The sequence below is a fragment of the Rhinoderma darwinii genome, chromosome 5 (assembly GCF_050947455.1).
Source record: "Rhinoderma darwinii isolate aRhiDar2 chromosome 5, aRhiDar2.hap1, whole genome shotgun sequence".
In the NCBI taxonomy this organism is placed as follows: Eukaryota; Metazoa; Chordata; class Amphibia; order Anura; family Rhinodermatidae; genus Rhinoderma; species Rhinoderma darwinii.
The window spans coordinates 341,613,562-341,639,852 of record NC_134691.1 but is presented as its reverse complement, the minus strand read 5'-3'; the positions used below and the strand labels follow the sequence as shown (position 1 = coordinate 341,639,852).

Genomic DNA, 26,291 nt, shown 5'->3' with positions numbered 1-26,291 from the left:
AGGGGACAGTAATGACTGATACATGGGGAGATGAGGACAGTAATGACTGATACACGGGGAGATGAGAGGACAGTAATGACTGATACACGGGGAGATGAGAGGACGGTAATGACTGATACACGGGGAGATGAGGGGACGGTAATGACTGACACACGGGGAGATGAGAGGACGGTAATGACTGATACACGGGGAGATGAGAGGACGGTAATGACTGATACACGGGGAGATGAGGGGACAGTAATGACTGACACACGGGGAGATGAGGACAGTAATGACTGACACACGGGGAGATGAGAGGACAGTAATGACTGATACACGGGGAGATGAGAGGACGGTAATGACTGATACACGGGGAGATGAGGGGACGGTAATGACTGACACACGGGGAGATGAGAGGACGGTAATGACTGATACACGGGGAGATGAGAGGACGGTAATGACTGATACACGGGGAGATGAGGGGACAGTAATGACTGATACACGGGGAGATGAGAGGACAGTAATGACTGATACACGGGGAGATGAGGGGACAGTAATGACTGATACACGGGGAGATGAGGGGACAGTAATGACTGATACACGGGGAGATGAGGGGACAGTAATGACTGACACACGGGGAGATGAGAGGACGGTAATGACTGATACACGGGGAGATGAGGGGACAGTAATGACTGATACACGGGGAGATGAGGGGACAGTAATGACTGATACACGGGGAGATGAGGGGACAGTAATGACTGATACACGGGGAGATGAGGGGACAGTAATGACTGATACACGGGGAGATGAGGGGACAGTAATGACTGACACACGGGGAGATGAGGACAGTAATGACTGACACACGGGGAGATGAGAGGACAGTAATGACTGATACACGGGGAGATGAGGGGACAGTAATGATTGACACACGGGGAGATGAGAGGACAGTAACGACTGATACACGGGGAGATGAGGGGACAGTAACGACTGATACACGGGGAGATGAGAGGACGGTAACGACTGATACACGGGGAGATGAGAGGACGGTAATGACTGATACACGGGGAGATGAGGGGACGGTAATGACTGACACACGGGGAGATGAGAGGACGGTAATGACTGATACACGGGGAGATGAGAGGACGGTAATGACTGATACACGGGGAGATGAGGGGACAGTAATGACTGATACACGGGGAGATGAGAGGACAGTAATGACTGATACACGGGGAGATGAGGGGACAGTAATGACTGATACACGGGGAGATGAGGGGACAGTAATGACTGATACACGGGGAGATGAGGGGACAGTAATGACTGACACACGGGGAGATGAGAGGACGGTAATGACTGATACACGGGGAGATGAGGGGACAGTAATGACTGATACACGGGGAGATGAGGGGACAGTAATGACTGATACACGGGGAGATGAGGGGACAGTAATGACTGATACACGGGGAGATGAGGGGACAGTAATGACTGATACACGGGGAGATGAGGGGACAGTAATGACTGACACACGGGGAGATGAGAGGACAGTAATGACTGATACACGGGGAGATGAGGGGACAGTAATGATTGACACACGGGGAGATGAGAGGACAGTAACGACTGATACACGGGGAGATGAGGGGACAGTAACGACTGATACACGGGGAGATGAGAGGACGGTAACGACTGATACACGGGGAGATGAGAGGACGGTAATGACTGATACACGGGGAGATGAGAGGACGGTAATGACTGATACACGGGGAGATGAGGGGACAGTAATGACTGATACACGGGGAGATGAGGGGACAGTAATGACTGATACACGGGGAGATGAGGGGACAGTAATGACTGATACACGGGGAGATGAGGGGACAGTAATGACTGATACACGGGGAGATGAGGGGACAGTAATGACTGACACACGGGGAGATGAGGAGACGTTAATGTCTGACACACGGGGAGATGAGGGGACGGTAATGACTGACACACGGGGAGATGAGAGGACGGTAATGACTGACACACGGGGAGATGAGAGGACGGTAATGACTGATATACGGGGAGATGAGGGGACGGTAATGACTGATACACGGGGAGATGAGAGGACAGTAATGACTGATACACGGGGAGATGAGAGGACAGTAATGACTGATACACGGGGAGATGAGAGGACAGTAATGACTGATACACGGGGAGATGAGGGGACAGTAATGACTGACACACGGGGACAGTAATGACTGATACACGGGGAGATAAGGGGACGGTAATGACTGATACACGGGGAGATGAGGGTACGGTAATGACTGATACACGAGGAGATGAGGGGACGGTAATGACTGATACACGGGGAGATGAGGGGACGGTAATGACTGATACACGGGGAGATGAGAGGACAGTAATGACTGATACACGGGGAGATGAGGGGACAGTAATAACTGATACACGGGGAGATGAGAGGACAGTAATGACTGATACACGGGGAGATGAGGGGACAGTAATGACTGATACACGGGGAGATGAGAGGACAGTAATGACTGATACACGGGGAGATGAGGGGACAGTAATGACTGATACACGGGGAGATGAGAGGACAGTAATGACTGATACACGGGGAGATGAGGGGACAGTAATGACTGATACACGGGGAGATGAGGGGACGGTAATGACTGATACACGGGGAGATGAGAGGACAGTAATGACTGATACACGGGGAGATGAGGGGACAGTAATGACTGACACACGGGGAGATGAGGGGACGGTAATGACTGATACACGGGGAGATGAGAGGACAGTAATGACTGATACACGGGGAGATGAGAGGACAGTAATGACTGATACACGGGGAGGTGAGAGGACGGTAATGACTGATACACGGGGAGATGAGGGGACAGTAATGACTGATACACGGGGAGATGAGGGGACAGTAATGACTGATACACGGGGAGATGAGGGGACAGTAATGACTGATACACGGGGAAATGAGGACGGTAATGACTGATACACGGGGAGATGAGGGGACGGTAATGACTGATACACGGGGAGATGAGGGGACGGTAATGACTGATACACGGGGAGATGAGGGGACAGTAATGACTGATACACGGGGAGATGAGGGGACAGTAATGACTGACACACGGGGAGATGAGTGGACGGTAATGACTGACACACGGGGAGATGAGGGGACGGTAATGACTGACACACGGGGAGATGAGGGGACGGTAATGACTGATACAGGGGGAAATGAGGACAGTAATGACTGATACACGGGGAGATGAGGGGACAGTAATGACTGATACACGGGGAGATGAGAGGACAGTAATGACTGATACACGGGGAGATGAGAGGACAGTGATGACTGATACACGGGGAGATGAGGGGACAGTAATGACTGATACAGGGGGAAATGAGGACAGTAATGACTGATACACGGGGAGATGAGGGGACGGTAATGACTGACACACGGGGAGATGAGGGGACGGTAATGACTGATACAGGGGGAAATGAGGACAGTAATGACTGATACACGGGGAGATGAGGGGACAGTAATGACTGATACACGGGGAGATGAGGGGACGGTAATGACTGATACACGGGGAGGTGAGAGGACATTAATGACTGACACACGGGGAGATGAGGGGACAGTAATGACTGATACACGGGGAGGTGAGAGGACATTAATGACTGACACACGGGGAGATGAGGGGACAGTAATGACTGATACAGGGGGAAATGAGGACAGTAATGACTGATACACGGGGAGATGAGGGGACGGTAATGACTGACACACGGGGAGATGAGGGGACGGTAATGACTGATACAGGAGGAAATGAGGACAGTAATGACTGATACACGGGGAGATGAGAGGACAGTAATGACTGATACACGGGGTGATGAGGGGACAGTAATGACTGATACACGGGGAGATGAGGGGACAGTAATGACTGATACACGGGGAGATGAGGGGACAGTAATGACTGATACACGGGGAGATGAGGGGACAGTAATGACTGATACACGGGGAGATGAGGGGACAGTAATGACTGATACACGGGGAGATGAGGGGACAGTAATGACTGACACACGGGGAGATGAGGAGACGTTAATGTCTGACACACGGGGAGATGAGGGGACGGTAATGACTGACACACGGGGAGATGAGAGGACGGTAATGACTGATACACGGGGAGATGAGAGGACGGTAGTGACTGATATACGGGGAGATGAGGGGACGGTAATGACTGACACACGGGGAGATGAGGGGACGGTAATGACTGACACACGGGAAGATGAGGGGACGGTAATGACTGACACACGGGGAGATGAGGGGACGGTAATGACTGATACACGGGGAGATGAGAGGACAGTTATGACTGATACACGGGGAGATGAGGGGACAGTAATAACTGATACACGGGGAGATGAGAGGACAGTAATGACTGATACACGGGGAGATGAGAGGACAGTAATGACTGATACACGGGGAGATGAGAGGACAGTAATGACTGATACACGGGGAGATGAGGGGACAGTAATGACTGACACACGGGGACAGTAATGACTGATACACGGGGAGATGAGGGGACGGTAATGACTGATACACGGGGAGATGAGGGTACGGTAATGACTGATACACGAGGAGATGAGGGGACGGTAATGACTGATACACGGGGAGATGAGGGGACGGTAATGACTGATACACGGGGAGATGAGGGGACGGTAATGACTGATACACGGGGAGATGAGGGGACGGTAATGACTGATACACGGGGAGATGAGGGGACGGTAATGACTGATACACGGGGAGATGAGAGGACAGTAATGACTGATACACGGGGAGATGAGGGGACAGTAATAACTGATACACGGGGAGATGAGAGGACAGTAATGACTGATACACGGGGAGATGAGGGGACAGTAATGACTGATACACGGGGAGATGAGGGGACGGTAATGACTGATACACGGGGAGATGAGAGGACAGTAATGACTGATACACTGGGAGATGAGGGGACGGTAATGACTGATACACGGGGAGATGAGAGGACAGTAATGACTGATACACGGGGAGATGAGGGGACAGTAATGACTGACACACGGGGAGATGAGGGGACAGTAATAACTGATACACGGGGAGATGAGAGGACAGTAATGACTGATACACGGGGAGATGAGAGGACAGTAATGACTGATACACGGGGAGATGAGAGGACGGTAATGACTGATACACGGGGAGATGAGGGGACAGTAATGACTGATACACGGGGAGATGAGGGGACAGTAATGACTGATACACGGGGAGATGAGGGGACAGTAATGACTGATACACGGGGAGATGAGGGGACGGTAATGACTGATACACGGGGAGATGAGGGGACGGTAATGACTGATACACGGGGAGATGAGGGGACGGTAATGACTGATACACGGGGAGATGAGGGGACGGTAATGACTGATACACGGGGAGATGAGGACAGTAATGACCGACACACGGGGAGATGAGGGGACAGTAATGACCGACACACGGGGAGATGAGGGGACAGTAATGACCGACACACGGGGAGATGAGGGGACGGTAATGACTGATACACGGGGAGATGAGGGGACGGTAATGACTGATACACGGGGAGATGAGGGGACGGTAATGACTGATACACGGAGAGATGAGGACGGTAATGACTGATACACGGAGAGATGAGGGGACAGTAATGACTGATACATGGGGAGATGAGGGGACAGTAATGACTGATACACGGGGAGATGAGGGGACAGTAATGACTGATACACGGGGAGATGAGGGGACAGTAATGACTGATACACGGGGAGATGAGGGGACGGTAATGACTGATACACGGGGAGATGAGAGGACGGTAATGACTGACACACGGGGAGATGAGGGGACGGTAATGACTGATACACGGGGAGATGAGGGGACGGTAATGACTGATACACGGGGAGATGAGGGGACGGTAATGACTGATACACGGGGAGATGAGGGGACAGTAATGACTGATACACGGGGAGATGAGGGGACGGTAATGACTGACACACGGGGAGATGAGTGGACGGTAATGACTGACACACGGGGAGATGAGGGGACGGTAATGACTGACACACGGGGAGATGAGGGGACGGTAATGACTGATACAGGGGGAAATGAGGACAGTAATGACTGATACACGGGGAGATGAGGGGACAGTAATGACTGATACACGGGGAGATGAGAGGACAGTAATGACTGATACACGGGAAGATGAGGGGACAGTAATGACTGATACAGGGGGAAATGAGGACAGTAATGACTGATACACGGGGAGATGAGGGGACAGTAATGACTGATACACGGGGAGATGAGGGGACGGTAATGACTGATACACGGGGAGGTGAGAGGACATTAATGACTGACACACGGGGAGATGAGGGGACAGTAATGACTGATACAGGGGGAAATGAGGACAGTAATGACTGATACACGGGGAGATGAGGGGACGGTAATGACTGATACAGGGGGAAATGAGGACAGTAATGACTGATACACGGGGAGATGAGGGGACAGTAATGACTGATACACGGGGAGATGAGGGGACAGAAATGACTGATACACGGGGAGATGAGAGGACGGTAATGACTGATACACGGGGAGATGAGGGGACGGTAATGACTGATACACGGGGAGATGAGGGGACGGTAATGACTGATACACGGGGAGATGAGGGGACAGTAATGACTGACACACGGGGAAATGAGGACAGTAATGACTGATACACGGAGAGATGAGAGGACGGTAATGACTGATACACGGGGAGATGAGAGGACGGTAATGACTGACACACGGGGAGATGAGAGGACAGTAATGACTGATACACGGGGAGATGAGGGGACAGTAATGACTGATACACGGGGAGATGAGGGGACAGTAATGACTGATACACGGGGAGATGAGAGGACAGTAATGACTGATACACGGGGAGATGAGGGGACAGTAATGACTGATACACGGGGAGATGAGGGGACAGTAATGACTGATACACGGGGAGATGAGGGGACAGTAATGACTGATACACGGGGAGATGAGGACAGTAATGACTGATACACGGGGAGATGAGGGGACGGTAATGACTGATACACGGGGAGATGAGGGGACGGTAATGACTGACACACGGGGAGATGAGGGGACGGTAATGACTGACACACGGGGAGATGAGAGGACAGTAATGACTGACACACGGGGAGATGAGGGGACAGTAATGACTGATAAACGGGGAGATGAGGGGACAGTAATGACTGATACAGGGGGAGATGAGGGGACAGTAATGACTGATACACGGGGAGATGAGGGGACAGTAATGACTGATACACGGGGAGATGAGGGGACGGTAATGACTGATACACGGGGAGGTGAGGGGACAGTAATGTATGTGACACAGGTGAGTGGATGACGGGAGTTGTAGTTCTTCTTGGCCCTGCCCCCTCCATTTCTCCAGTCACGGGACTACAGCTCCCAGTGGTGCTTTGCGGGTGACGTGTGACCGTGTGCACGGTGCGGGCGCTGCTCTGGTGACGGGAGTGTGTGGTAAGGGGCAGGTGACGGGGGCGGTCGGCGGGTGTATGCGGCCTCCATGTCCCCTCTCTCCTCCTACTTCCTGTCCGCCCCGGCTGTGTTGTGTCCTCACTCCCCGGCAGTCACATCCCCGGAGCCGAGACAAAAGGACGAACACCCGGAGCACGGAGACCCCCAGTGCCGGGGCAGCATGTCTGAGCAAGGTAAGAAGCCCCCCGAGATCCTGCCCACACCCGGGGCTGCACCCCCACATATTATATCCAGCATCCCTGCCTGTATCCCGGAGCCTGGACATCTATATACAGCGCCCTCATGTCAACACCCGAGGCTGCACCCCGATATCAAGCACCCGACCCTGTCTGTAACACGTGACTGACGGTGCACCCCAAAACCTACAAATCTATCACCCAGCAACATGTCAGAGCTGCACCCCAACATCCACCACCCATCGCTGTGTATTACTCTGCACCCCAACATTCACCACCCGTCACTGTGTATTACTCTGCACCCCAACATTCACCACCCGTCGCTGTGTATTACTCTGCACCCCAACATCCACCACCCGTCGCTGTGTATTACTCTGCACCCCAACATCCACCACCCATCGCTGTGTATTACTCTGCACCCCAACATTCACCACCCGTCACTGTGTATTACTCTGCACCCCAACATCCTGCACCCCAACATCCACCACCCATCGCTGTGTATTACTCTGCACCCCAACATCCACCACCCATCGCTGTGTATTACTCTGCACCCCAACATCCTGCACCCCAACATCCACCACCCATCGCTGTGTATTACTCTGCACCCCAACATCCACCACCCATCGCTGTGTATTACTCTGCACCCCAACATCCTGCACCCCAACATCCACCACCCATCGCTGTGTATTACTCTGCACCCCAACATTCACCACCCATCGCTGTGTATTACTCTGCACCCCAACATTCACCACCCATCGCTGTGTATTACTCTGCACCCCAACATTCACCTGTCGCTGTGTAGTACTCTGCACCCCAGCATTCACCACCCATCGCTGTGTATTACTCTGCACCCCAACATTCACCACCCGTCACTGTGTATTACTCTGCACCCCAACATTCACCACCCGTCACTGTATTACTGTGCACCCCAACATTCACCACCCGTCGCTGTGTATTACTCGGCTCCCCAACATCCACCACCCGTCGCTGTGTATTACTCGGCACCCCAACATTCACCACCCGTCACTGTGTATTACTCTGCACCCCAACATCCACCACCCGTCGCTGTGTATTACTCGGCACCCCAACATTCACCACCCGTCAACCTTTATATCTAACATTGTGATATCTCATCTTGCACCCCAATATTCTTCAGTGTAGTATCCCATGCACCCAGAACCCCATCTCTCTAGCATTGCACCCCCAGGCCTTGTTGCACCCATAATGAATGCCGCTCACTGCCATCATGTGATACCAACTGTGGCCACACTCCAATGGGGGCAGTCACCAGACACGTGTTATGCACCCCGCTATACAATATGTATGTAACACCCCCAAATATCTCCTTAATATCGGGGTCCTGTTCTCTGTGTCTTCTCTCCATCACCCGACACGTCCAGGCGTCTCCAGCGCTCGCTGTCCAGGACTGCGAGTGTCCTCATAATCGTCCCCGGGGTCCCATGTGGGGATGGAGGGGGGTCCGCTCCTCGTCGCACGTCTAGTCCTCGCCTCATGTCGCGTTATTTTTATGTTATTCGCTTTGTATTTTCTTTTTATATTTTTGACCTGTTTTTTGTGTTGTGTTTTTTGCTGTTCTGCCGCCTCTGCACCTTTTTTTTCTTATGTTTTATATTTTTTCTACATTCTGATTTGCGTTTTTATTTTCTTTCTTCTATGTATTTTTGTTTTTAGTTTCCCGTTTTCTGCGGACTGTAAACTCTGGGGTCCTGTGGATTTCACCTGCTCCTTTCTTATTATATTTTTATTTATTCTTTTTTATTTTGCTTTATACATTTTTTTAGACTGTAAAAGCCGTAACACGTCTGTCTCTGACCCTCCTGTCTGCTCCGGACATGTTCTTTTTTCCTGTTATATATTATTTAAATATCATCTATTTTGAGTTTATTTTATATATTTTTTCAATATTGCATTTTATTATATTTTACTTTTCTAGTCCCTTTAATTCAGATTTTACCCAATTATTTTATATCTTTCCGGGTGTGTTGTGGTTTTTACTGCTGTCACTGTTGCTCCTGTCTGTTCCATGGAAGGGGGAGGAGGAAGACGAGGAGATTTCTATACACCCCCGATCCTATTGCAGCAAGTTCTCACTAATGGGGGCATTTATCATAGTTGACAAGTGCCCTACTTTGCGATGCATGACTTTCTCCCCAGCCGAGTGTGATCAGCAGATACCCAGGACTCCGGGACGCCCGCTGCTCCTCCCAGATGATCAGACTTTGTAGACGCCGCTCTCGCTGGAGACCACTGAGCCTCTCTGTGGGGGGTATTGGGGTGAATTCTGGAAGGACAGGGTTTTTAAGGATTTTTTTTATTAATGTAGAGTCCGTGTTATCCCCTTATTTTTTTCATGTTCGTAATTAGTAGAAACCGGTTCTGCCCGTAATTTAATAATACGCGCGTGCGATGACGACATCTGTTTAGAATGACGATCTGTCAAAAGGGTTTTCCACTGTCGTCATGCTGTGTATGGCCGCCTGCACGCGCATGTCATACACGGAAACACAGCAACGCCGATTGTACATTTAAAGGAAGTGAATACTTTTGCAATTGCTTCTTTTTTTATTGCTTTAATGCATTAAATATAAAACAAATTAACTTTTTTTTAAAATATTGGTCAAAAATATCCTGTTGGTTTGTGTATACAGCTCCTTTGCAGACCTATGTGTTGCCGTGGTAACAGACTACAGACAATCCATGTGTAGTCTGATCCTGCAGTCGTGTTAGGGTACGTTCACACGGCTTATTTTCGGCCGTTTTTCTGGCCGTAAACGGACAAAAAATCTGCCCATCTATTTCAATGGGAAAAACGGCGTTCTGCTCCGACGGGGCGTTTTTGTACGCGGCCGTTTTGATAAATGGCCACGTAAAAAGACGGCCCGCAAAAAAGAAGTGCAGGTCACTTCTTGAGCCGTTTTTGGAGCCGTTTTTCATTGACTCCATAGAAAAACAGCCCCAAGAAATGTGAGTTGCTAAGAAAACGGCTGAAGATCAGGAGCTGTTTTCTCCGTATGTTCAGACGTGTGTGAACATACCCTGATTCTGCTCCCTCTTCTTGATTACCTACAGACCATAGAGGTGGAGGCAGATGAGAGTGACACATGACTGCAAGATCAGACTACACAAGGTTTGTTTGTAGTCTGTAACCATGGCAATACATAGGGGCTGTAGACACAAAAAGCTAGATTATTTTTTTTTAAGCCAGACAATCTGCAAAGTGGTTTCATTTTTTTTTAGTTAGATGAAACATACATTGGCACAATAGAAAAAAAATAATAAAATTGTTGTATAAGTATTCATACCCCTTATAGTAAAGCTTCATATGGAAAAGGCTGGAGTAATTATAACATCAATGCAACTAAAAGAATCCCATCACCCCGATCCTCTAAAATAAGTATGACGGGTTTCAGTTTGTTGGTCACCCTAAGGCCGGGTTCACACTGAGTTTTTTGCAGGCAGAAAATCTGCCTGAAAATTCAGTTTTTTGGCGCGTTTTCCGACGGTCAAAAAACTCAGTATGAACATACCCTAAGGCAACCAAATCCAGGGAACATTCTGCTGTGAGCACCCGTGGCCAGCACTGAAAGTGTAAGGACACGTTCATTGTTTTTGTGAACTTTCGTAATTTTCTGCGATGGCCAAATGTGCTTCTGTAGTGAACTGGATTTTGTGAAATCTTCATATAAGTTCACTCACAATTCTTCTGGTTGTTACTGGAAACAGTCTGAGCTTTTCACAGAATGCAAATCACCAAAGTAAGCTCTGTGTAGACCCTGAACAATCATGGATGCTCTGGGAGACTTTAGCTCTGAAGCCAGCAGAATAGGGAGTGCAGCTCTGGAGTATAATACAGGATATAACTCAGGATCAGTAATGTAATGTATGTACACAGTGACTCCACCAGCAGAATAGTGAGTGCAGCTCCGGAGTATAATACAGGATGTAACTCAGGATCAGTACAGGATAAGTAATGTAATGTATGTACACAGTGACCCCACCAGCAGAATAGTGAGTGCAGCTCCGGAGTATAATACAGGATGTAACTCAGGATCAGTACAGGATAAGTAATGTAATATATGTACACAGTGACCCCACCAGCAGAATAGTGAGTGCAGCTCTGGAGTATAATACAGGATATAACTCAGGATCAGTACAGGATAAGTAATGTAATGTATGTATGTACACAGTGACCCCACCAGCAGAATAGTGAGTGCAGCTCCGGAGTATAATACAGGATGTAACTCAGGATCAGTACAGGATAAGTAATGTAATATATGTACACAGTGACCCCACCAGCAGAATAGTGAGTGCAGCTCTGGAGTATAATACAGGATGTAACTCAGGATCAGTACAGGATAAGTAATGTATGTACACAGTGACCCCACCAGCAGAATAGTGAGTGCAGCTCTGGAGTATAATACAGGATATAACTCAGGATCAGTACAGGATAAGTAATGTAATGTATGTACACAGTGACTCCACCAGCAGAATAGTGAGTGCAGCTCTGGAGTATAATACAGGATGTAACTGAGGATCAGTACAGGATAAGTAATGTAATGTATGTACACAGTGACTCTACCAGCAGAATAGTGAGTGCAGCTCTGGAGTATAATACAGGATGTAACTGAGGATCAGTACAGGATAAGTAATGTAATGTATGTACACAGTGACTCTACCAGCAGAATAGTGAGTGCAGCTCTGGAGTATAATACAGGATGTAACTCAGGATCAGTACAGGACCAGTAATGTAATGTATGTACACAGTGACTCCACCAGCAGAATAGTGAGTGCAGCTCTGGAGTATAATACAGGATATAACTCTTGATCAGTAATGTAATGTATGTGCACAGTGACTCCACCAGCAGAATAGTGAGTGCAGCTCTGGAGTATAATACAGGATGTAACTCAGGATCAGTACAGGATAAGTAATGTAATGTATGTACACAGTGACTCCACCAGCAGAATAGTGAGTGCAGCTCTGGAGTATAATACAGGATGTAACTCAGGATCAGTACAGGATAAGTAATGTAATGTATGTACAAAGTGACTCCACCAGCAGAATAGTGAGTGCAGCTCTGGAGTATAATACAGGATATAACTCAGGATCAGTACAGGATAAGTAATGTAATGTATGTACACAGTGACTCCACCAGCAGAATAGTGAGTGCAGCTTTGGAGTATAATACAGGATATAACTCAGGATCAGTACAGGATAAGTAATGTAATGTATGTACACAGTGACTCCACCAGCAGAATAGTGAGTGCAGCTCTGGAGTATAATACAGGATGTAACTCAGGATCAGTACAGGACAAGTAATGTAATGTATGTACACAGTGGCTCCACCAGCAGAATAGTGAGTACTGCTCTGGAGTATAATACAGGATGTAACTCAGGATCAGTGAAGGATAAGTAATGTAATGTATGTACACAGTGACCACCAGCAGAATAGTGAGTGCAGCTCTGGAGTATAATACAGGATAAGTAATGTAATGTATGTACACAGTGACTCCACCAGCAGAATAGTGAGTGCAGCTCTGGAGTATAATACAGGATGTAACTCAGGATCAGTACAGGATAAGTAATGTAATGTATGTACACAGTGACTCCACCAGCAGAATAGTGAGTGCAGCTCTGGAGTATAATACAGGATGTAACTCAGGATCAGTACAGGATAAGTAATGTAATGTATGTACAAAGTGACTCCACCAGCAGAATAGTGAGTGCAGCTCTGGAGTATAATACAGGATATAACTCAGGATCAGTACAGGATAAGTAATGTAATGTATGTACACAGTGACTCCACCAGCAGAATAGTGAGTGCAGCTTTGGAGTATAATACAGGATATAACTCAGGATCAGTACAGGATAAGTAATGTAATGTATGTACACAGTGACTCCACCAGCAGAATAGTGAGTGCAGCTCTGGAGTATAATACAGGATGTAACTCAGGATCAGTACAGGACAAGTAATGTAATGTATGTACACAGTGGCTCCACCAGCAGAATAGTGAGTACTGCTCTGGAGTATAATACAGGATGTAACTCAGGATCAGTGAAGGATAAGTAATGTAATGTATGTACACAGTGACCACCAGCAGAATAGTGAGTGCAGCTCTGGAGTATAATACAGGATAAGTAATGTAATGTATGTACACAGTGACTCCACCAGCAGAATAGTGAGTGCAGCTCTGGAGTATAATACAGGATATAACTCAGGATCAGTACAGGATAAGTAATGTATGTACACTGTGACTCCACCAGCAGAATAGTGAGTGCAGCTCTGGAGTATAATACATGCTGTAACTCAGGATCAGTACAGGATAAGTAATGTAATGTATGTACACAGTGACTCCACCAGCAGAATAGTGAGTACAGCTCTGGAGTATAATACAGGCTGTAACTCAGGATCAGTACAGGATAAGTAATGTATGTACACAGTTACTCCACCAGCAGAATAGTGAGAGTGCAGCTTTGGAGTATAATACAGGATATAACTCAGGATCAGTACAGGATAAGTAATGTATGTACACAGTGACTCCACCAGCAGAATAGTGAGTACAGCTCTGGAGTATAATACAGGATGTAACTCAGGATAAGTAATGTAATGTATGTACACAGTGACTCCTCCAGCAGAATAGTGAGTGCAGCTCTGGAGTATAATACATGCTGTAACTCAGGATCAGTACAGGATAAGTAATGTAATGTATGTACACAGTGACTCCACCAGCAGAATAGTGAGTGCAGCTTTGGAGTATAATACAGGATATAACTCAGGATCAGTACAGGATAAGTAATGTAATGTATGTACACAGTGACTCCACCAGCAGAATAGTGAGTACAGCTCTGGAGTATAATACAGGATGTAACTCAGGATCAGTACAGGATAAGTAATGTAATGTATGTACACAGTGACCCCACCAGCAGAATAGTGAGTGCAGCTCCAGAGTATAATACAGGATGTAACTCAGGATCAGTACAGGATAAGTAATGTAATATATGTACACAGTGACCCCACCAGCAGAATAGTGAGTGCAGCTCTGGAGTATAATACAGGATATAACTCAGGATCAGTACAGGATAAGTAATGTAATGTATGTACACAGTGACTCTACCAGCAGAATAGTGAGTGCAGCTCTGGAGTATAATACAGGATGTAACTCAGGATCAGTACAGGATAAGTAATGTAATGTATGTACACAGTGACTCCACCAGCAGAATAGTGAGTGCAGCTCTGGAGTATAATACAGCATGTAACTCAGGATCAGTACAGGATAAGTAATGTAATGTATGTACAAAGTGACTCCACCAGCAGAATAGTGAGTGCAGCTCTGGAGTATAATACAGGATATAACTCAGGATCAGTACAGGATAAGTAATGTAATGTATGTACACAGTGACTCCACCAGCAGAATAGTGAGTGCAGCTTTGGAGTATAATACAGGATATAACTCAGGATCAGTACAGGATAAGTAATGTAATGTATGTACACAGTGACTCCACCAGCAGAATAGTGAGTGCAGCTCTGGAGTATAATACAGGATGTAACTCAGGATCAGTACAGGACAAGTAATGTAATGTATGTACACAGTGGCTCCACCAGCAGAATAGTGAGTACTGCTCTGGAGTATAATACAGGATGTAACTCAGGATCAGTGAAGGATAAGTAATGTAATGTATGTACACAGTGACCACCAGCAGAATAGTGAGTGCAGCTCTGGAGTATAATACATGATAAGTAATGTAATGTATGTACACAGTGACTCCACCAGCAGAATAGTGAGTGCAGCTCTGGAGTATAATACAGGATATTACTCAGGATCAGTACAGGATAAGTAATGTATGTACACAGTGACTCCACCAGCAGAATAGTGAGTGCAGCTCTGGAGTATAATACATGCTGTAACTCAGGATCAGTACAGGATAAGTAATGTAATGTATGTACACAGTGACTCCACCAGCAGAATAGTGAGTACAGCTCTGGAGTATAATACAGGATATAACTCAGGATCAGTACAGGATAAGTAATGTAATGTATGTACACAGTGACTCCACCAGCAGAATAGTGAGTGCAGCTCTGGAGTATAATACAGGATATAACTCAGGATCAGTAATGTAATGTATGTGCACAGTGACTCCACCAGCAGAATAGTGAGTGCAGCTCTGGAGTATAATACAAGATGTATCTCAGGATCAGTACAGGATAAGTAATGTATATACACAGTGACTCCACCAGCAGAATAGTGAGTGCAGCTCTGGAGTATAATACAGGATCTAATTCAGCATCAGTACAGGAGAAGTAATGTAATGTGTGTACACAGTGACTCCACCAGCAGAATAGTGAGTGCAGCTCTGGAGTATAATACAGGATATAACTCAGGATCAGTACAGGATAAGTAATGTAATGTATGTACACAGTGACTCCACCAGCAGAATAGTGAGTGCAGCTCTGGAGTATAATACATGCTGTAACTCAGGATCAGTACAGGATAAGTAATGTAATGTATGTACACAGTGACTCCTCAAGCAGAATAGTGAGTGCAGCTCTGGAGTATAATACATGCTGTAACTCAGGATCAGTACAGGATAAGTAATGTAATGTATGTACACGGTGACTCCACCAGCAGAATAGTGAGTGCAGCTCTGGAGTATAATACAGGATATAACTCAGGATCAGTACAGGATAAGTAATGTAATGTATGTACACAGTGACTCCACCAGCAGAATAGTGAGTGCAGCTCTGGAGTATAATACAGGATGTAACTCAGGATCAGTACAGGATAAGTAATGTAATGTATGTACACAGTGGCTCCACCAGCAGAATAGTGAGTACTGCTCTGGAGTATAATACAGGATGTAACTCAGGATCAGTGAAGGATAAGTAATGTAATGTATGTACACAGTGACCACCAGCAGAATAGTGAGTGCAGCTCTGGAGTATAATACAGGATAAGTAATGTAATGTATGTACACAGTGACTCCACCAGCAGAATAGTGAGTGCAGCTCTGGAGTATAATACAGGATATAACTCAGGATCAGTACAGGATAAGTAATGTATGTACACAGTGACTCCACCAGCAGAATAGTGAGTGCAGCTCTGGAGTATAATACAGGATATAACTCAGGATCAGTACAGGATAAGTAATGTATGTACACAGTGACTCCACCAGCAGAATAGTGAGTACAGCTCTGGAGTATAATACAGGATATAACTCAGGATCAGTACAGGATAAGTAATGTAATGTATGTACACAGTGCCTCCACCAGCAGAATAGTGAGTGCAGCTCTGGAGTATAATACAGGATGTAACTCAGGATCAGTACAGGATAAGTAATGTAATGTATGTACACAGTGACTCCACCAGCAGAATAGTGAGTGCAGCTCTGGAGTATAATACAGGATATAACTCAGGATCAGTACAGGATAAGTAATGTATGTACACAGTGACTCCACCAGCAGAATAGTGAGTGCAGCTCTGGAGTATAATACAGGATGTAACTCAGGATCAGTACAAGCTAGTTCAAAGGTGGGCATACACCGCAAATAGATAAGCGGCTACAGGCACCACTGCTGTTTCTTTTTTTCTGGGATTTTTGCCAAACAGGTTCAAAACCATTCAGGCTACATAAATAAATATCTAATAGGTATGGCCAGCTTTAATGGGGTAGGTGGGGGATTATTGGTCATACCAGCCTCACTCGGGGCCCATCCCCCATAAAATTGCCTTTAGTCATGTTTTTGTTGCCCCATGTCTTTTATCATGGTAATTTCTCGCTGTTCCTGTAATATGTCATAGTGATTGATGCCAGTCTCTGCCTCCTGTTCTTATCAGGTCCATGATGTCTCACTGCCTGGTGAGAGGCTGCAGGAACGGCTCTGAGAGGACGGACAGCTCGGTCGCCTTCTACCCTTTCCCAGTGGAGCGCGAGGCTGCGGAGAGATGGGCGAGTCTTTGCGGGGTCTCCGGGCAGGAATGTTCTCAGCTCTTGCAGGATCTGGAGCATGGCGGCGCTGGGAGGTACCAGCTGTGTTCTCTGCACTTTGAGCAAAGAGCCTTCGAAACGAACCCAGAAGACGCAACTCGCGGCGTGATATTGAGGCAGGGAGCGGAGCCGACGCTTTTACTAAGCCCAGCGCAGAACGGCGAGAACAATGCTCAGGTAACAGACGAGAAGGCTCAGCGTGATCTGAGGGCCTGTTCACATCAGCGTTGGCTTTCCGTTCCGGGGTTCCGTCGGAGGTTTCCGTTGGGTGAACCCCCCAACGGAAAGTCAAACTGAAACCACCGCTTCCGTTCCAATCACCATTGATATCAATGGTGACGGAAACATCACTAATGATTTCCGTTTGTCACCATTCGGGCAGGTTTCCTGTTTAACGAAGGAATCAATAGCGGAGTCGACTGCGCAATTGATTCCGTCGGAAAAACGGAAATCGGCCGACACGGTGACAAACGGAAACCATTAGCAATGTTTCCGTCACCATTGATATCAATGGTGATTGGAACGGAAGCGGTGGTTTCAGTTTGACTCTCTGTTGGGGGGGTTCACCCGACGGAAACCTCCGACGGAACCCGGAACGGAAAGCCAGCGCTGATGTGAACAGGCCCTAAGCTAAACATTGTATAAAGAAAAGACCTATCATTTATCACCATGTCAGGATCTCTGCTTCCTGTGAGTGGAAAAATGTCTTGTTTACATCCAGAGCCTGAAAATCCACCCTGACCTAATTATCCTCACAGTTGAAGGATTGCCGTATTTATCCAATCCAGATAATCCTCTGTAAGCTGAACAGCCAGGACTCTGCGAGAATAAAACTACTATAAGGCTGAGTTCACACAGGGTAGATACACCCGGTGCGACGCAAAAAAACGCATGCAGTTTTACGGCCAGAATGTCCGCTGCGGAAAACTGCACAACTTAGCCGCTCTGGTAGTAGGCCGGCCTCCTGCGATGACGTTTCATCCCTGGAGAACGCGACAGCCTATGATTGGCTGCAGCGGTCACGTAATGAAACGTCATCCCAGGAGGCCGCGCTGGAGGGAGGAACACAGACTTCTGTTTAAGTATAAGATTTTATTTATTTTTTTAAGTTGCGTTTTTTGCGGCGGAATCGCTGCGAACCCTGCTTCAAAAAACGCAACAACTGCTAATTGTTGCGAGATTTACCTCCCCATTATATTCAATAGAGAAAACCTGCAACAAATAAGCAGCGTTTATGAAAAGACAATTTTCGTGCTGCGAAATAAAATTCTGCAGGTCAATTTCTGAGCGTTTTATCCACTCACTATCTACGCAGATTTGTTTTATCTCATCCTCTTTGCTTCTACTGTATTTGCTGCGGAATTTCCGCAATGAATTCCGGTGCCGAAAAACCACAGTATTTATGCAACGTGTGAACTGACCCTAATGCTCCGCCCTGTGTACAAGAATATAACTACTATAATACTGCTCCTATATACAAGAATATACCTACTATAATACTGCTCCTATATACAAGAATATAACTACTATAATACTCCCCTTATATACAAGAATATAACTACTATAATACTGCCCCTATATACAAGAATATAACTACTATAATACTGCCCTCTATATATAAGAATATAACTACTATAATACTGCCCCTATATACAAGAATATAACTACTATAATACTGCCTCCTATATACAAGACTATAACTACTATAATACTGCCCCTATATACAAGAATATAACTACTATAATACTGCTCCTATATACAAGAATATAACTACTATAATACTGCCCCCTACATACAAGAATATAACTACTATAATACTGCCCCCTATATACAAGAATATAACTATTATTATACTGCTCCTATATACAAGAATATAACTACTATAATACTGCTCCTATATACAAGAATATAACTACTATAATACTGCCCCCTATATACAAGAATATAACTACTATAATACTGCCCCCTATATACAAGAATATAACTACTATAATACTGCTCCTATATACAAGAATATAACTACTATAATACTACCCCTATATACAAGAATATAACAACTATAATACTCCCCTTATATACAAGAATATAACTACTATAATACTGCTCCTATATACAAGAATATAACTACTATAATATTGCCCCCTATGTACAAGAATATAACTACTATATTACTGCCCCTATATACAAGAATATAACTACTATAATACTGCCCCTATATACAAGAATATACCTACTATAATACTGCCCCCTATATACAATATAACTACTATAATACTGCCACTATATACAAGAATATAACTACTATAATACTGCCCCCTATATACAAGAATATAACTACTATATTACTGCCCCCTATATACAAGAATATAACTACTATAATACTGCCCCTATATACAAGAATATAACTACTATAATACTGCTCCCTATATACAAGAATATAACTATAATACTGCCCTATATACAAGAATATAACTACTATAATACTACCCCTATATACAATAATATAACTACTATAATACTGCCCCCTATATACAAGAATATAAGCACTATAATACTGCCCCCTATATACAAGAAAATAACTACTATAATACTGCTCCTATACACAAGAATATAACTACTATAATACTGCCTCCTATACACAAGAATATAACTACTATAATACTGCTCCCTATATACAAGAATATAACTACTATAATACTGCTCCCTATATACAAGAATATAACTACTATAATACTGCACCCTATATACAAGAATATAACTACTATAATACTGCTCCTATATACAAGAATATAACTACTATAATACTGCCCCTATATACAAGAATATAACTACTATAATACTTCCCCTATATACAAGAATATATCTACTATAATACTGCCCCCTATATACAAGAATATAACTACTATAATACTGCCTCCTATATACAAGAATATAACTACTATAATACTGCTCCATATATACAAGAATATAACTACTATAATACTGACCCTATATACAAGAATATAACTACTATAATACTGCCCCCTATATACAAGAATATAACTACTATAATACTGCCCCCTATATACAAGAATATAACTACTATAATACTGCCTCATATATACAAGAATATAACTACTATAATACTGCCCCCTATGTACAAGAATATAACAACTATAATACTGCTCCTATATACAAGAATATATCTACTATAATACTGCTCCTATATACAAGAATATAACTACTATAATACTGCTCCTATATACAAGAAAATAACTACTATAATACTGTCCCCTATATACAAGAATATAACTACTATAATACTGCCTCCTATATACAAGAATATATCTACTATAATACTGCCCCCTATATACAAGAATATAACTACTATAATACTGCCCCTATATACAAGAATATAACTACTATAATACTGCCCCTATATACAAGAATATAACTACTATAATACTGCCCCTATATACAAGAATATAACTGCTATAATACTGCTCCCTATATACAAGAATATAACTACTATAATACTGCCCCCTATGTACAAGAATATAACTATTATAATACTGCCCCCTATGTACAAGAATATAACTACTATAATACTGCCCCCTATCTACAGGAATATAACTGCTATAATACTGCCCCTATATACAAGAATATAACTACTATAATACTGCTCTTATATACAAGAATATAACTACTATAATACTGCCCCTATATACAAGAATATAACTACTATAATACTGCCCCTATATACAAGAATATAGTTACTATAATACTGTCCCCTATATAAGAATATAACTACTATAATACTGCTCCCTATATACAAGAATATAACTACTATAATACTGCTCCTATATACAAGAAAATAACTACTATAATACTGTCCTCTATATACAAGAATATAACTACTATAATACTGCCCCTATATACAAGAAAATAACTACTATAATACTGCCCCTATATACAAGAATATAACTACTATAATACTGCCCCTATATACAAGAATATAACTTCTATAATACTGCTCCCTATATACAAGAATATAACTACTATAATACTGCTCCTATATACAAGAATATAACTGCTGTAATACTGCCTCCTATATACAAGAATATAACTGCTGTAATACTGCCCCCTATGTACAAGAATATAACTATTATAATACTGCCCCCTATATACAAGAATATAACTACTATAATACTGTCCCCTATATACAGGAATATAACTACTATAATACTGCCCCTATATACAAGAATATAACTACTACAATACTGCTCATATATACAAGAATATAACTACTATAATACTGCCCCTATATACAAGAATATAACTACTATAATACTGCCCCTATATACAAGAATATAGTTACTATAATTCTGTCCCCTATATAAGAATATAACTACTATAATACTGCTCCCTATATACAAGAATATAACTACTATAATACTGCTCCTATATACAAGAATATAACTACTATAATACTGCTCCTATATACAAGAATATAACTACTATAATACTGCTCCTACATACAAGAATATAACTACTATAATACTGCCCCTATATACAAGAATATAACTACTATAATACTGCCCCTATATACAAGAATATAACTACTATAATACTGCCCCCTATATACAAGAATATAAGTACTGTAATACTGCCCCGATATACAAGAATATAACTACTAAAATACTGCTCCTATATACAAGAATATAACTACTATAATACTGCCCCCTATATACAAGAATATAAGTACTGTAATACTGCCCCGATATACAAGAATATAACTACTAAAATACTGCCCCCTATATACAAGAATATAACTACTATAATACTGCCCCTATATACAAGAATATAACTACTATAATACTGCCCCCTATATACAAGAATATAACTACTATAATACTGCTCCTATATACAAGAATATAACTACTATAATACTGCTCCTATATACATGAATATAACTACTATAATACTGCTCCATATATACAAGAATATAACTACTATAATACTGCCCCTATATACAAGAATATAACTACTATAATACTGCCCCCTATATACAAGAATATAACTACTATAATACTGCCCCCTATATACAAGAATATAACTACTATAATACTGCTCCTATATACAAGAATATAACTACTATAATACTGCCCCCTATATACAAGAATATAACTACTATAATACTGCCTCCTATATACAAGAATATAACTACTATAATACTGCTCCTATATACAAGAATATAACTACTATAATACTGCCCCCTATATACAAGAATATAACTACTATAACACTTCTCCTATATACAAGAATATAACTACTATAATACTGCCCCCTATATACAAGAATATAACTACTATAATACTGCCCCTATATACAAGAATATAACTACTATAATACCTCCTATATACAAGAATATAACTACTATAATACTGCTCCTATATACAAGAATATAACTACTATAATACTGCTCCTATATACATGAATATAACTACTATAACACTGCTCCATATATACAAGAATATAACTACTATAATACTGCTCCTATATACAAGAATATAACTACTATAATACTGCTCCCTATATACAGAATATAACTACTATAATACTGCTCCTATATACAAGAATATAACTACTATAATACTGCCCCCTATATACAAGAATATAACTACTATAATACTGCCTCCTATATACAAGAATATAACTACTATAATACTGCTCCTATATACAAGAATATAACTACTATAATACTGCCCCCTATATACAAGAATATAACTACTATAATACTGCCCCCTATATACAAGAATATAACTACTATAATACTGCTCCTATATACAAGAATATAACTACTATAATACTGCCCCCTATATGCAAGAATATAACTACTATAATACTGCCCCCTATATACAAGAATATAACTACTATAATACTGCTCCTATATACAAGAATATAACTACTATAATACTGCTCCTACATACAAGAATATAACTACTATAATACGGCCCCCTATATACAAGAATATAACTACTATAATACTGCCCCCTATATACAAGAATTTAACTACTATAATACTGCCCCCTATGTACTAGTATGTGGTAGTGTACTGGTGAAGGTTGTGGATTCTGATACTTTGTGTCGCGTTATTAATCTTGGAAGGTTTTTCACATTATCTAGGATTCGGCTGCTGTTCCTTTCTTAGCACATTATCCTGTGTCCTAATCAATCCTCATGTTGTGGATGTGATGAGCGATCCTGACACTCGACTCCGTCATTCATCACTGTCAGTTGTCTGCGTCAGTCCAATTTCTCATTTCTAGCGCTGCCTGACAACCGTCGTCTTTTCCATTAATCATGTTTGGAGCTGTCGGCGCTGCTGTTTTCCTTGCTTTGTCTCCTCCCTGTTTTGCCACCATTGTTTGTTCTCAGCCCACGCTCTGGGACAGCTGCCGGGGCTCCCGGGATACGTGATGAATGGCGGCTCCTTCCTTTGTCGTCTTGTGATTGACGCGCGGCTCCCGCCCCTGATTAATCCGATCTGCAGAGGGGCTTCCTGTATACTAATATACTGCTATTGTGTTCATTCTAATGGTGAGGTTGTATTCTGGATTATAGGTCTGTAGTTTATCATGGAATCGCCTGAACATCAACTCCCTAATCTTAAGGTAGTATAGGAATAAAGAACAAAACGTATGTGCACATTAATGATTACTTTCAGGTGTTTCAGCCAAACATATTGCAAACAGAAGCATAAAATCCAGCACACAGCCATGTAATCTCCATAGACAAACATTACTAGTAGTATGAATGGTACGAATGAGCTCAGTGACTTTACACGTGGAAGCCACACAGATTTACCACAAGTCCAGTGCTCGAAATTTCTGATCTACTAGATCTGCCCCGGTCACCTGTAAGTGCTATTATCTGCTAGATCTGCCCCGGTCACCTGTAAGTGTTATTATTATCTGCTAGATCTGCCCCTGTCACCTGTAAGTGTTATTATCTGCTAGATCTGCCCTTGTCACCTATAAGTGTTATCTGCTAGATCTGTCCCGGCCACCTGTAAGTGTTATTATTATCTGCCAGATCTGCCCCGTTCACCTGTAAGTGTTATTATCGGCTAGATCTGCCCTGTCACCTGTAAGTGTTATTATCGGCTAGATGTGCCCTGGTCACCTGTAAGTGTTATTATCGGCTAGATCTGCCCTGGTCACCTGTAAGTGTTATTATCGGCTAGATCTGCCCTGTCACCTGTAAGTGTTATTATTATCGGCTAGATCTGCCCCGGTCACCTGTAAGTGTTATTATCTGCTAGATCTGCCCTTGTCACCTATAAGTGTTGTTATCTGCTAGATCTGCCCCGGTCACCTGTAAGTGTTATTATCGGCTAGATGTGCCCTGGTCACCTGTAAGTGTTATTATCTGCTAGATCTGCCCTTGTCACCTATAAGTGTTGTTATCGGCTAGATCTGTCCCGGCCACCTGTACGTGTTATTATTATCGGCTAGATCCTCCCCGGTCACCTGTAAGTGTTATTATCTGCTAGATCTGCCCTTGTCACCTATAAGTGTTGTTATCGGCTAGATCTGTCCCGGCCACCTGTACGTGTTATTATTATCGGCTAGATCCTCCCCGGTCACCTGTGTTATTATTATCTGCTAGATTTGGTCACCTGTAAGTTCTATGATTGGGGTAATGGTCTTTAGCTGTTTTTTAGGGTTTGGCTTCTTATTTCTAGTGAAGGGGTTAATACTACAGCATACAAACACGTTACACAATTGTAGCCTCCAACTTTGTGGTCAAGTTTGGGGTTCGGCTCTTTCTTGTTCCAGCCGCCTGCGCCCCAGTGCAATCAGCGAGCTTCATAAAGACACGGGGCGAGGAGTCTGGACTGGAGTGGCTGCACAGAGCCCGGACCTCCACCCCATACATCATCTGTGGGGTCAATTAAAACGGCGATTGTAAGCCCGACCTCCCCCATCATCAGTGTCTGACCCCACATAGGGGCACAAATTTCCAAACATCTTGTAAAAAACCTTCCCAGAAGCCTGGAGGCCGTTACACCGCAAAAGAGCCAACTCCATATTCACATCTCTGGTTATAAGATGGGACGTCTATCGATCTCATAGGTCGGGGGGGGGGGGGGCACATACTTTCGGCCAGATTGTGTATGATTAGGTCCCTGCCGCCTGTAAGGACTTTCCTGATTGTAAGGACATATTAGGGGACTGCTCTCTATACAATTCTCTCATCTTAACGTCATTTTACGGTGGGATTTTATAAAACGTTATAACTGATCTCTTCTTCGTATGCCCATGGTGGTGATGATGTGGATGATGTGGGTTGTATTCCTGCTGATGCACTATCACTCTACCCATTCACTTATTCTGAGGTGTTTAACAGCGGACCCCCCCCCCCCCCACATCATAAATCATAGAGGATTTCATTCTCTCTCCTCGCTGATCGCTCCCCGTAGTTTCCATAGCAACCCCCGGGCCAGCCATCTTTTCTTCCTCATTGACATGGCTGGTTCACATTCATATCTGCTGTATCCCCCCTACCA

General features: G+C 43.9%; 1 protein-coding gene across 8 annotated transcripts in view; it reads left to right on the top strand.

The window, feature by feature from the left end:
• Positions 1–7,463: 7,463 nt before the first annotated feature.
• Positions 7,464–26,291, top strand: part of LOC142652234 (uncharacterized) — a 104,271-nt gene continuing 85,443 nt past the window's right edge. For 5 of the 8 annotated variants that reach the window (XM_075827863.1, XM_075827862.1, XM_075827861.1 and 2 more), the window contains exons 1-2: positions 7,465–7,734; positions 17,590–17,917. In XM_075827863.1, the coding sequence (XP_075683978.1) occupies positions 17,594–17,917 (324 nt within the window). In that variant the 5' untranslated portion in view covers positions 7,465–7,734; positions 17,590–17,593. Of the gene's footprint in view, positions 7,735–17,589; positions 17,918–26,291 lie in introns of all 8 variants that reach the window. The other 3 variants (XM_075827859.1, XM_075827864.1, XM_075827866.1) reach the window with 1 other exon arrangement.